At 45.2% G+C, this 12998-nt stretch overlaps 1 protein-coding gene across 1 annotated transcript in view; it reads right to left on the bottom strand.

Moving 5' to 3' along the window:
* Positions 1–8: 8 nt before the first annotated feature.
* The window catches only part of LOC108628434 (homeobox protein caupolican), a 40230-nt gene continuing 27240 nt past the window's right edge, over positions 9–12998 (bottom strand). Inside the window, exons 5-7 of the mRNA XM_018030341.2 lie at positions 11441–12419; positions 11240–11325; positions 9–2534 (exon numbers count right to left, since the gene is read on the bottom strand). Coding sequence (XP_017885830.2) covers positions 11286–11325; positions 11441–12419 — 1019 coding nt within the window. The 3' untranslated portion in view covers positions 9–2534; positions 11240–11285. The remainder of the gene's footprint in view (positions 2535–11239; positions 11326–11440; positions 12420–12998) is intronic.

The following is a 12998-nucleotide window of genomic DNA, read 5'->3' on the forward strand; positions in this document are numbered from 1 at the left end:
TATATCTATATGTCTAATACCTGTATCGTATATATTCACAACAGATAGTTCTCTTTCTTTCTTTCTTTCTTTCTTTCTTTCTTTCTTTCTTTCTTTCTTTCTTTCCGTCTTCCTTTCTTTCGCTCTTTTTGCCTGTGCCGAGGGTACGCTAAACTTTTTCTCTCTTCGTCTCTACTTTTATTTTTTATTTAGTTTGTTGTTCTCTTTTTAGATAATATCCGGACTCCCCCGCGCCTCGGCGTGGCATGATCTTCTTGGCTACGCTGCGACAATTATTTACAAATACCATGATCGAGTCTCTATTAATTACTCTATTAGTCGATATACGTGTCAACGAATGCACGAGCACCGATCATCTTCGTCAAAGTTATACTGAAATCATAATTATTCCTTCTTTTGTTTCCTTCCTTCTTTCTCTCCCTTCCAAACCACTCTTCCCGCTTCCACTTTCGTTTTCCTCGATTTTTACTAAACCTTGCCCATTATCACAGATATAAATAAATGTACTCTTTACAAAACAATGTACAATTTCTCCCTATCGATCGCGTTCTCACTCTCATTCTTGCTTAATCCTCTTGCGAACCCCGCCCTCCCCACCTTGCGTTCTTCCTCTCATGCATCTGTTTCTTTCTTTCCTTTTTCACGTACACACATTTGCCCATATACATCAAAGTACAAAATGATAGTCGTTTCTCTTTTATTACCAGTCCTCCTGCTCTTGCACCACCTAGTCTTTTATTCCACTTTTCATTCTTCGCCCCGGGACCACTACCAATGATCGGACTCTTCGAAAGGAGGGATGACTTATGCGATAATATAATATAAAAAAATATCAACAATCTCGAGCACCGCGCACCTTTTTTCTCACGTTTTTTATTTTTATATTACTTCATCTCCTTTTTCCATTCTCTATTTAATTGATCCAGCGACGGTTTTGCATTTATTAAAGAAAAAATTCAAGAATAAGACAAAAACTATAGACTTCGTTGCACACGTACATTCGGCACGTAATTGCAACTCAAGCAGGAAACCATCCCCCATTTAGGCCCAAGCAGGGTGGGGTGCGCGATCACGATTAACTTAATATATCGATCTAAAACGATGTATGTACAAATACGTATTGCACAGAGAGACGGTCAAAAGTGACGAGGATCAAGTACGACGCTAATCGATGAGGGCATCGATTCGCATCGTCGAATTCTCGTGGCGTCCGCGTCCGATGGGAGCACGATTCGCGGATCGCGAGAGCAGCAAGCGGTATTCGTGCGAGGAAGGATGAATCTTTATTTTTAATTAGTTTATCATTGGTGCTACCTGTCTCTTCCCCTCCGCAGCCCGTCGACGAGAACTGCGCGAAGATTGCGCCAGGCGTTCTCGATTTTAAATCATAGCTGCACGTGGATTAAACGTATCGCGTCGACGAAATTTCCGATGATTTCGATGATCACCTGTGCAGCTCGCGAACAAGAGAATTACTTAAAACTGATCGGTTAAAGATAGAGGAACGCCGACGCGGTCCGCATGCTGTACGTCCTTCGTCGAACGTTTATTTCCAATGGACAAAATCGAGGAACACGGGGAATATTCTTACTAAGAAGATTCCTCCTTGAATCCTTGTAATTTCTCTTGTCGATTGACTGTAAATCGGTTGTCCACCGCTGTTCGGCACTGAGCGGTTGCTACCTTTGCACGTTGCCCGATTGGATCTCGCGGATTCTTGACTTATGGAAGTGGCAAGCTCCGCGAAACGAGAAAAAAAAAATAAACTCATACGGGTACGTAGATCGAAACAATTCATCTCTTGCATCAACGATCTACATACATATGTACAAAACGACGGCTGATCCTCGACGCGTTTACCGTTCGTTTGGATCGTCGACTGAGTCTTTAGTTTATTTACAGAATCAATAAATCTCCCGGTTAGAATACGCGCGCGGAACGATCGACAACGAGGGATTCGTTGATCAAGGAAAACTTGCGAAAAACCGGGTAACTTGAAGCTGGACTTAGACGATGACGACGTTTCGTGCATCGGAATTCTTTTAAAAGAGGATATACCGTTTCTCGGCGAAATTCTCTAGAGCACCGTCGATTCAGCGCACGTCTTCTCCTCGCGGGTTGCTTCCATCCTCTCCTTCCGTTACGTACTCGTGCGTATAAGCAGGCACTTCGACGTAATTCCCCTAATTCCTAAATCTTCTTTAAGCCAGTGACTGGCGCCCGGGCGCGCGCGCGTGCCACGGCCGACTACCATTCGTCTTTCCCACTTCGCGAGGACGATTTATGTGTATCTCAAGGACGAATCCCCATTTTCCGCTTTCTTTCTCCCCGTTCCAGAGGCTCTTTCGTTCTTCCTCTTTTGCATTTCGCCTTTTCCGTTCCTTGGCCTCGTTCCATCACATCTTCGTCTTCTTTTTGCTGGTTGCGCTTCGTTCCTTTTAATGGATCGGAGACCTCGCGTTAATAAGTTCCAGGACCTCTCAACGGCAAATATTTACAATCTGGTCGCGGGCCCTTACAACCTTCGCTTCATCCTGCAACAAAGAAACGAACATCGCTTTAATTTAGACGCCGCGTTTTCCTGTTAGTCGACGTGCATGTATGAGTTAAACTAAGATTTTTATCTCCTCTTAATTTCTCGACGAATGTTAAGAGAACGTACGCTGGTAAGGAAGTACGACCGGAATAGATTCGTCGGTTCAATGGCTTTATCGGTGTCAGGTGATTGATTAAGATTGAATGACGCGGGTAAGTGCACAAGATGTACGATACATTCATCCCCTATTTATTTCGAAAGCTTCCCTGTTGACACTAGTAAATATCTTAAATTAAACGCATAGTAAAAAATAAGTTTCTGCGAAGAAGAAATAAGATACAAATATACGTACACTTACAATTAAACAAATTCAGTAATACAAACATACGTATTAAGTAGTATAAGCTTGTATCTAGGTTCAAAGTTTCATATTAACGATGTCTATCATTGCGACATGTATTTTGTCGATGGAAACGTCGAGTTCTGCGGCCGATTACGGCCAGCCTCGAAAATCGTTCTCAGGTCCAGACGATTAGGCGAATCCGATAACCACGGCAATAACGGTCTTCGTAATTAGATCAGCGTCCAACGGGCAGGCTAACCGGTCTCCATCGATGCCCGCCATCGGGCGCAAGATTCGCGAAAGTATCGTTCGCGTACTCGTAATCGGACCTATTACCTGAGTGGTTAGATCGCCACCATCCGGGCTGGCACAGTGCGCAATCGATACCCGATTAACTCCTCATGAATTGCTTTTCGGTTCTCCGATAGCTTTAATGTTTCAAAATATCGTTGTTTCTGCATTTGACGCGAAATTGTACAAACATATACATTGTACGCTTTCCCCTCTACTACCGAATACGTATTGTCCGATTGTACATCAACGCCTATAAAAATGCGTGATCTTCAACAATAATCCTCACTGTACGCCCCGCTACTGCTAACTTGCAACACAATAGAGCAAACGTAGCTAAATAGAGAACTCTTACTCTGCCGCAAAATATACTCTTATTTTTGACATGTCTTGATAAATAATTACCAATATAATTTCGGATTGTGTACCTTTATATTGTATTAATATCAGACCACGTGAGACCATGTGAGAAGCGAGCTAGTGGCGAGCAACTCAAAACGATTCCCGACCTACTTTGTTTGTGCCACCGAGGGGATTCGAACTTCGTTCCGTCAAAATCTCTTCCATTCTTAACGCACTTGGCATCCACACATGCAGAAAATGAAATTTTCATAACACGAGACCGAAAAACACCATTGGATGGACCGGAAATACAATTTTCCCACCCTGGGGCGGGTCAAATGCAATTTTACATATATCTATGAATATGCTGTATATATTTACCTATATATATACACATGTATATACTTATATATACATATATCTACTTACATACATACATGTGTATACATTCTTTTTTTTTAGTGTTTTGCTACGCTTCTTACATGTGCGCGCACAACATTCACTTAGTCTGATGTTCCGAACGGCTCGTGTTCCGAACGGCTCGTGTTCCGAACGGGCGCCCGATCAGATCGTGTACAATTGCATTTGACCGTCCCAGGGCGGCAAAACTCTACTCTATTTTCGGTTTTTCGGTGTCGTGTTATATAAAAAATTTTTTGCATGTGTGGATGCCAAGTTCCCCGCGGTGGCACAAACAAAGTAGGTCGGGAATCGTTTTGAGTTGCTCGCCACTAGCCCACTTGTCACATGGTCTCACGTGGTCTGATATTAATAACAGTATATTTTGCGTTCATTTAATAAAATTTAATCGATCATAATTTTTAAAAACATGCTTTTAATTTTCAATTCTTACTTCAGGTTTTACAAACTTGCCTTCGAAAGATTCTACGTATTTTTCTTTTAATTTGAGTATTTAACGAGTTACGTATGATCNCGTCGTCCTCTACAAAATGGTCCTAAATAGTATCCCCTAAGTCCATCCGTTTGGAAGTTATGGGCAAAAAACGAAAATTTGGAAGAAATTGAAGGGGTACCCCTTGGAAAAATCTCGGAAAAATCGAAATTTTTTTTTTGTTGTTTATTATTAGCTATATTCTTCCGACGTCTGATTTCTTTTTAAAAAATGCGTTTCTAAAGTGCATAAACGTTTGTGATTGACTGTACAGCCAATACATCCTTAATAATTTGTACTGATCTTCATTGAACGATATTTCATTTATCTAATTTCTTAAACCCCTTTTCACTCTCAAATCTCATCTCCGATTTGTTAAAATGTCTATTGTATATGACCCAGTAAATTCGAGTGAGATCAAAGGACAATGGAAACGAATTGCTGCTGCGGGTTTCCACAACCGCCGCTAATGTTAACAGGTTGTAAGATTATAGTTAACTACCAGCGGGCAGCGTTGCGGTAGATGGCAAGCAATAATACATGTCGTGGGTATCGATATGCGATTACTAGCATGCGTCTCAGTTGGACAAGCGGTGGTCGATCGCCATGACCGATACCAAGAGATACCTTCTTACCTCTTCCCTACGAGTTATACAAGAGAAGAAGGGAAACAGTTTCATGTAGCAGCAAACGGGACGTCGCTAATGTTCCTCGTCACAGTGTATATCTACGTCGATCGGTTCTACGTGTAGAGCTTGCTACTCGTTATCATCGTCTAGCGATTAACAGATAAACGCATTGATAAGCAACCTCTATTTTAACGTTTGCATGCTTTGTATCCCAGCTATACATATGTATAAGATACGTCAGTCTCTGTTCTATAATATTTAATTGAATAAACGTTATCTAAATTATATACACAAGACTTTAAAGAACTTTATTTTATTATACTCAATGAATTATGTTATTTCTTATTAATTAATTCTGTCTACGAATAGAATTTATTCGCAATAAAAACAGGGAACATTAAAAGAATGTAGATACCAAGAACAGACTAGAGATGGATATGGGATAGGCGACGGAAAAACGTATAGGGTATGAGTATAACATGGCCGTTAGCGATTTTATGTATGCTAGCGTCGCGACGGATCGACATTTTACACGGCCTATCGATACGCGATTACTGTGTCTCACCTACCGGACAAGGGTGTACGTACGTGCGCTGCCATGATCGCACCGGCCGATAGAACCGCTACCATCGTCGCACACGGAGACTTTGTGCACGCTTCGGATGAAATGTCGTCGCTTCTTCGATACAGATAGAAACCGGGCCGATACGAATCGATAGAAAGCGTTAGGGCACGACGAATCCAACTACGAGTTTTAGCACGAAGGAAGCTTAGACACGAAACAATTTAAATACTCGACATAATAAATCGTTCTGATACTAAATTGAATTCTAAATAGTAGATTTAAAATCAAATCAGTAATACAGATAATAATTTACAGGCCTCGCATAGGTAAGTCACAAAAAATGCTCATGCAAGATTGAATTGTTGAAAAAAAAATATATATTTCAAAGAAAAATCTAGTTTGCAGGCAGCAAAATGGTTACGATCACGACGTTGTCCATTAAAATTACCCGGCACCGGAAAAACAATGATCCGGATACGGAGGTATGATCTATGGGGTTTTCACTGATTGTTGCCGTGGCTGGGCTCGATTAAACGAGACGCCGTGTACCCATTTGTTGAACATTTCAACGGCGTGTGACAGTGGCCGAACGACGCGACGCGGTTCGGCGTCCGAAACGAATATATTTCAAAGCGCCACGGGGGCTATCTGTCCGCCCGGCCCTCGCCGCACCTCGCCTCTCTTTATATTCCCAGATAGAGTAGTACTCTGAACTCTCGTCCAGCCCGGTTCTTCACCGAGCCGCGTATAAACCGAAATGACGCGAGACCGGATGACGAATGCCGCGCGATTACGCTACAAGTCGCTCCAAAAGATCCACCGAGGCCGCTTCCGCGCGTTTAACAAACGCCATACGAGTTTTTGCATCAATCGCTCGGAGAGTCATGATGGCTCTTGACTCTTTAAATTCGAGCGATAAGAAATAATTGCAGGGAGATTAGTCTTCTTGTGTCCGACCGCGTGTTACATTTCTTCTCTGCATTGATATAATATGTCGAATATAATTCTGAGTTTGTGTATATTCCAGAGCGTAAATTTCATTGAATTTATCTTTTCTCCATAATTATGTAACAATTACTATTTGGAAAGATCGAGGAACCCAACGAGAAAGCACATATGATTTATTAAATATTGAATTGAAATGGAACGTTCTACCTACAAGTGTAAACTCTTTCGCATTGCCTATTGAAAACCGATTGTTTCTTTCTCCACCGTTTTGCGTATGCAATAAAGACAGGTTGTTTCTTGACACAAAGGGACAACAAGCGCATGTATTTTTCATCTATATGAAATTCATCGGACACCGGACACGATGTCGGTGCCATGCGAGTGCGGGTTCGTTTATTCAAACGCGACAGAGGTGTCCGGGGGATTTGCCGCTGCTCCTCGTGCTTGCCAAGTCCGAGGGAATATTCATGAACACCGGTCGCCCATGAATCGACGAGCAAGAAGATAGGTACGCGCATACCACCTAGAGGAATTCCGGGCTTTCACGCCGCGCCGAGAGCCTCTCTGGCCTTTCTAAAAAACGGAATTTCTCTGCTCGCCGAAACGATATAAGCGAAGTACCAAGCGGAACCCGTCGCTTCTGATATCGGGTTCTTGTAATTGCGATCCTTTTAATACCGACACGGCGCATCCCTTGTGATCGCGACAACAAACCTGTTTACCCGTTCTCCATTATCTTCGACACGGAAAGCGACGTTACGAAACGCTAGCAGTTAGTCTCTCGGATGTGCCATCTGTTTCCTCGACACTCGAATTTCAGCATTTTATAGCCGATACGGAATCTTTTAATTTATGAACATTTTTTTATTGCAAAAGAAGATAATAAGGATTAGGAAAAAACAATATTATTCGTTCAATTCTCTTTACAAGTAATAAAATAATAATTAGAGTTAAAAGATTGGAATTTGGTCAATATACGTTCGGCCGAGATTCAGAACTGTATTGCTCGAAGCTATAAGATTCACAGGAAATGCGCGTGACCGGTATCTCGAATTTTTTCCATTTTCACGTGCTCTCCCGTTCCTCGATAGCCAAGCCAGGATAAGCTGGATTAAGATCTCACGGCTGACAGGGAGAACGTTCTCCTCTCGCCCTGCGAAGACAGTAATTTACGCGCACAATCGGGACGCTGATCTCGCGGCTTCCGTGACAACGGGCAACGTTACTCGACGCGATGCGTCGTAATTTCACGCGAAAAACATGGGACAGGGGTCACGCCGCGGAGGAACTCGTGAAATCGACACGTGCGGCAACCACGGCGACAACCGCCGGGAGAAACCAGGCCGGGAACGATTCGGCGCGACGATAAAGCGAATTTTGAGTGCTCGTTACACCTCGGATGCAACGACGCAAACTTAAACAGCCGGTTTGATGGAAAACCGAGAGAATAATTGCCGTGTCGTCGCGTTATCTGTCGCACGGTTCCGCTATTATTTTGCATGCATGGAACGAGGGTGTAAATTACTAGTACGAAAGATCGTGAAATTGATCCACGGGTGTATTAGCTGCTGTCGAAATTGCCGGATGTACCGTGTTTTCCGTAAGATTTTATCGACATTCCGTTTGATAAACTCGGGACAACGTTTGGGCTGCTGCTCCATACGACGGTGTTACTTACTGTTTAATTGTATAATTACAATAACCGGGGAACCGTATTTACGTGGCAGTACATTTTCCGGGAAGATGGTACGCGATTAATTGACAGCGGAACGAGCGTAATTAGAAATTACGACGATAAGCTCCGTGGAAAAGGTTGCGTGAGCTCATTTCCAAGCTGGAAACTCGACTAGCGCTATATTGAAAATACTGAGAGAATTATGAAGTGATTCAAAAAAACCGACGGGACGTATTTTGTTCTAACTCTTTTTGCTTGTGGCGCATCTTTCACCATAATGTCCAACGTCTACAATGATTTCCGTAAAGTGGAAGAAGAACCGACTGGGGAGGTTTTAGCAGGTTCTCCGGTTACGCAGGTAGCCAACGAGTCTGAGACTTAAATCCGAGCTACCGTTCGCATGCTTAAGAATCTCACGATCAACGTCGCGGTTGCAATAAAGCTGATGCCGCGATCGCGGCCAAAAGCTGCTCGAGGACAAAGGATCTGAGTTCTTCTCAAGTTGAAAGCATTAGGTAAATGCTTGCCAGGAATTCCAGAAGCTCTTTCAAGAAAAATAGGAAGTCAAATAGAAGAAAGAAAATACTACTACACGAAGAAAATTACATCTGACGTAACTGAGTTTAATTTGAGAAATGCTATTATTGAAAAGATCTTCTCATTAATCTCATAAATTAATATAATACATGATGGACTCGTAATTAAGATGTGATGTCGATTGGATTTTAGATCATTGAATAATGAAAGGAATATAAAATTAAATTTTGAGACATTGCAATTAGAATCCTAAGTTTATGCAGAGCTCGTGGCCGGAAGGGGATTCGGGTGTTCGAGGTCAGACCAGCGCGGCTGGATCGGATCCGCAGTTCACCGCTCGGCCTAATGGCAATTAAATATCCACGGGCTAATTGGCAATTATAGACCACGGGTGTCGTCTTGCGTCCTTGCCTTTCCATGCTTTGACTCAATCCTCTTCCTCCTTCCTACGACTGTCTTCGAGGAGAACGAACAGAAGAGAAGGGAAAAAAGAAAAGAAGCGAAGGTGTAAACCGGCAGGTAGGTGCAACAAGAGGCGCTCTCTCGTACGATCTGGAGCTTATTTCGTCTACCTGGCTCCCTGCAGCCATTGCCGGAGTTTCGTTTTTTGGACGAGCGCGAGAGAGGAGCGCGTTATAACCGAAGCGGGCAGAGGCCACGGGGTCCCGAAAGGGTACGCGGGGCCAGGGGCGGGATCCGAGGTGACGACAGCGAAAACTAGTTTATTTGGGACGCGGCTATAAATTAGGGTCAGATCGCCACGCGATAAGAGTACCGGCTAACACCCGGTTCCCCTCGAAGGTAGCTTCTCCTCTGATCTCTCCCTGCGTTCCTCTCCCTCTCGTTCCTCACCGACTTCTTTCACCTGGTCGAGCTTTGAAGAGACGAAGAGGAGAAAAGGTCCTTCCTCCGCTACACCGCGTCGCTGTATCAGTCGTCGCCTAGTCATTTCCCAAGTCGACTTCTCGTTGGGCGTTACGTGTCCGTCCACTCTATCGTCTCTATCTAGTTGAACGATGCGGGAAAGTTTCGAGCTGCGCGACGCTAATTGATACAACCCATCGTTTCCCCGTGAAACTTAAATAATCGAAACGTCGACGAAGCAGAAGTTCTCACTGAATAATGTTCGCATGTAATTGACTGTCTTTCTCTCGACCTGAGATGCGAATCTATATTGGCGTGTCCTTTCCTCTTTTTATTTCTAGAAAACTGGTCCCGTCGAGTTTATAACGTTGACGAATCAGATAACCCCGAATGGGACGATACTTCTGAGATTCGCGACGAAAGAAACCAGCTAACAATTGGAGTAGAAAAAGTTTAAAGACGAAATTTCACTTTTTCTTATTTTTACTAACAACTCTCGTATCTTCTTCTTATAACCAGGGACAGACATCTATTGAATTTCAATCTCCATTATTTGTGTACGTTCTTGTGTTTCTATCACAAGAAACGAATACGACGTATAATAGGAGAAGAGGAGGGACAGGTATTTTAATCTTCTAATTGGCTTCAAACTGGACCACAAAGTATCCAAGCTCGTGCAAAAAGGTTATAAAAAATACCAAAATCAACTGCTTTTTAAGTAAATATACTAAATTAATACGAGGAATACAGAGAGATACATAAAAAAAACTATGAACGAGTTTCATTCGCGTATAGGGCATTCGATTCGCGACCAGATACGCGCACGAGCCAAACGGTCGATCAGAACGCGACAGGTTGAGGTGAACCTGGAAGAGTGTAACACGATGGTGTTCCACCGTAAGGAACTCGCAGGGAACTCACAGTGAGACCCACTGAGAAGAGTATGACCACGGTAACGCAGTGGTCCTCGCGCGCGAGAGAAAGACACGGTCAGAGCCAGTGGTGATTCCATTCACTGATTGAAATCTCCGTCCATTTGTCACTGTCAAGGAGGTGGCGATAGCCTCTCTCTTCTCTCTGGTTCTCTTTCTCCGCTCGTCCGTTCTCTACGTTCACTGCATCGGTCGAAAGCGTGGCCCGATACACGATGCCATTATTATTTCAACGACCGCTACTCTCCGACTTCGTTTTAACGACCAATCAACGCGTCGGATATTAATTTCTTATCGATAGACCTGATTACCTGCCGCGAAGAACCCGCGATTGCAACGGACGTCATTCGCGAAGCGATTACGCGCCAGTAAATACACCTTTTCCCTATTTGCCATGCGAAATGAATTACGATCACGCCTTGTTCAAGGCGGACGCCGCAATTACGATTTGTCATCGGACAGGCGAGAACGCGAGTCGTAATTTTTCTTACATTCAAACCGGACAGTGATTCATTCACGATATTTCCTTTGGACGGGTATATTTTGTACGCGGAGTGTCTGACTATGCCAATCGAAATCCGATGGGGAAATAACGCAGCGTAGGTTTGAGAGAGTATCAGGTTCGTTATCATAAAAAGAATCGAGGGTCTGGAGTGTAGAAAGCGGATCATTAAGTTTCACTCACCTCGGATGACGCGATGATGATCCGGAGTTGTACCACACAGTTGTTTTTAGACCGGTGACACGAATCCGCTACCCATGGATTGCGATCTGTAATAAGAAAATCCAAACATCATCGTTATTCTCTACAATTACATTTATGATAATATCGTAATAAGGTATAGTGTTACGATATCAGAAATAGAAATTGAAATTGAATGCCTACCCTTTGTAGAACGGTTTGAACGCGGTGGTAGCTTCCGTGGGAGGCAGACTGGCAGTAGTTTGGTGTTGATGTAGAATGGAATTCTGTCCGGCCGGTGAGAAGTCTTTGTGCGGAGAGGCCTGTAGCCTGGAGCTGAACGAAGATCCGCTGCTGACCGAACCGGAACTCGTCGACAGGTAACCGGCGGCCGCGGCCGGGTGACTCGGCCCGTACGGATTTGGATTACCGTTGGTCTGACCGTTGCCGTTGCCACCAGTGCAGTAACCGCCCGGTGGTGCCTGGATCACTCCATTCGGTGTAGCCACCTTCATGTTGGGCGGTGTCTGAGGTGGAGTGTCCGTACCAACCTCGGGAAACCCCGCCGCCGCCGAGGAAGACGCGGAGGAACTCGAACCGGACGAGGAATTCGGGTTGTAGTGGAGTTGGCCGCCGGACGAAGACGACAGGAAGCCGCCGTATCTCGTCGCAGCGCTCGAGTACGGCGCCGTGGCGGCCGCTGACGGGCTCATAGAAGCTGACGAGGGCAACGCGAACGAGCTCAGGTTACCGCCCCCGCCTCCGGCGCCGCCCCCGCCACCTGAACCGAGCCAAGGCTGTTGGGAATGATGGTGATGCCCCTGGTTCGATAGGTGATGCTGTTGCTGTCCGTAATGCTGCTGATGGTGAAGGTGATGGTACTGTTGATGGTGAGGATGCGAGGGTGGCGGGGGCGTCTTGCACGCGGCCGTGTCCGCCAGCGACCAGATTTTCGGTTTAGTCGCCGGTATCGGGACGCCGGCAGCGCTACAATCGGACTTGATGCCCTCGTCCTTGAGGTGTTCCTCGCCAGGGTACGGCTGGTGATGGTGGTGGTGGTGCTGCATCGCGTGGTGAAAGGGATGCTCCCCCCGTCGCGGGTCCTCCTCGAGATCGAGGTCGTCCTCCTCGTCGAGGTCCTTGTCATGCTGCAAGTGCTCCGCTTTCACGTGCCTCATCGGCTCTGCAAACAGAACCGGGCCGCGCGTCAATTTACTAAATTGCCCGTTGAGCTTCAATGCTCAATACCGCCGCCGCCGCCGCCGCCGAGAGCACGAGGGTACTCATCGTCTCTGCCGCCACGCCAGGAAAAACGTTCCTTCGCCGGTCATAAACGCGAACACTCCTGGCCCGGTAAGCGTATATCGAATAAAACCGAGGTTAATAGCTCGTAAAAACCGTTCCTCTCTCTCTTTCTCGCCGGGGAGAGACGGAAACGGGCGGGGGGGTGGTGAGGTGGTAGACCAGACGGAGAGTTTTTCACGAAACTAATAGAAAATTCAGTACGGTCAACGATATCGCATTACCCGCGCTCGCTTCCCTCCGGTTATTTGGTCTGGACGCGATGTCAGAATTAATGGTTTATAATCCCTGGTGTGAAAGTGAGATCTACGCGAGAGTCAGACAGGGTCTGGGGTCTGTATACATATAGGTATCGTGCCCTCTGGGTAGCGAGGGTTCGCCCGTGCCGAGGAGGATAGATAGTCTCTCTTGCACCCTTATACGGTTAAGCTGTAAGGGATGCTGTGAAAAAAGGGAGCGA

The sequence above is a fragment of the Ceratina calcarata genome, unplaced genomic scaffold, assembly GCF_001652005.2.
Source record: "Ceratina calcarata isolate Rehan_Ccalc_2016 unplaced genomic scaffold, ASM165200v1 scaffold525.2, whole genome shotgun sequence".
NCBI lineage: Eukaryota > Metazoa > Arthropoda > Insecta > Hymenoptera > Apidae > Ceratina > Ceratina calcarata.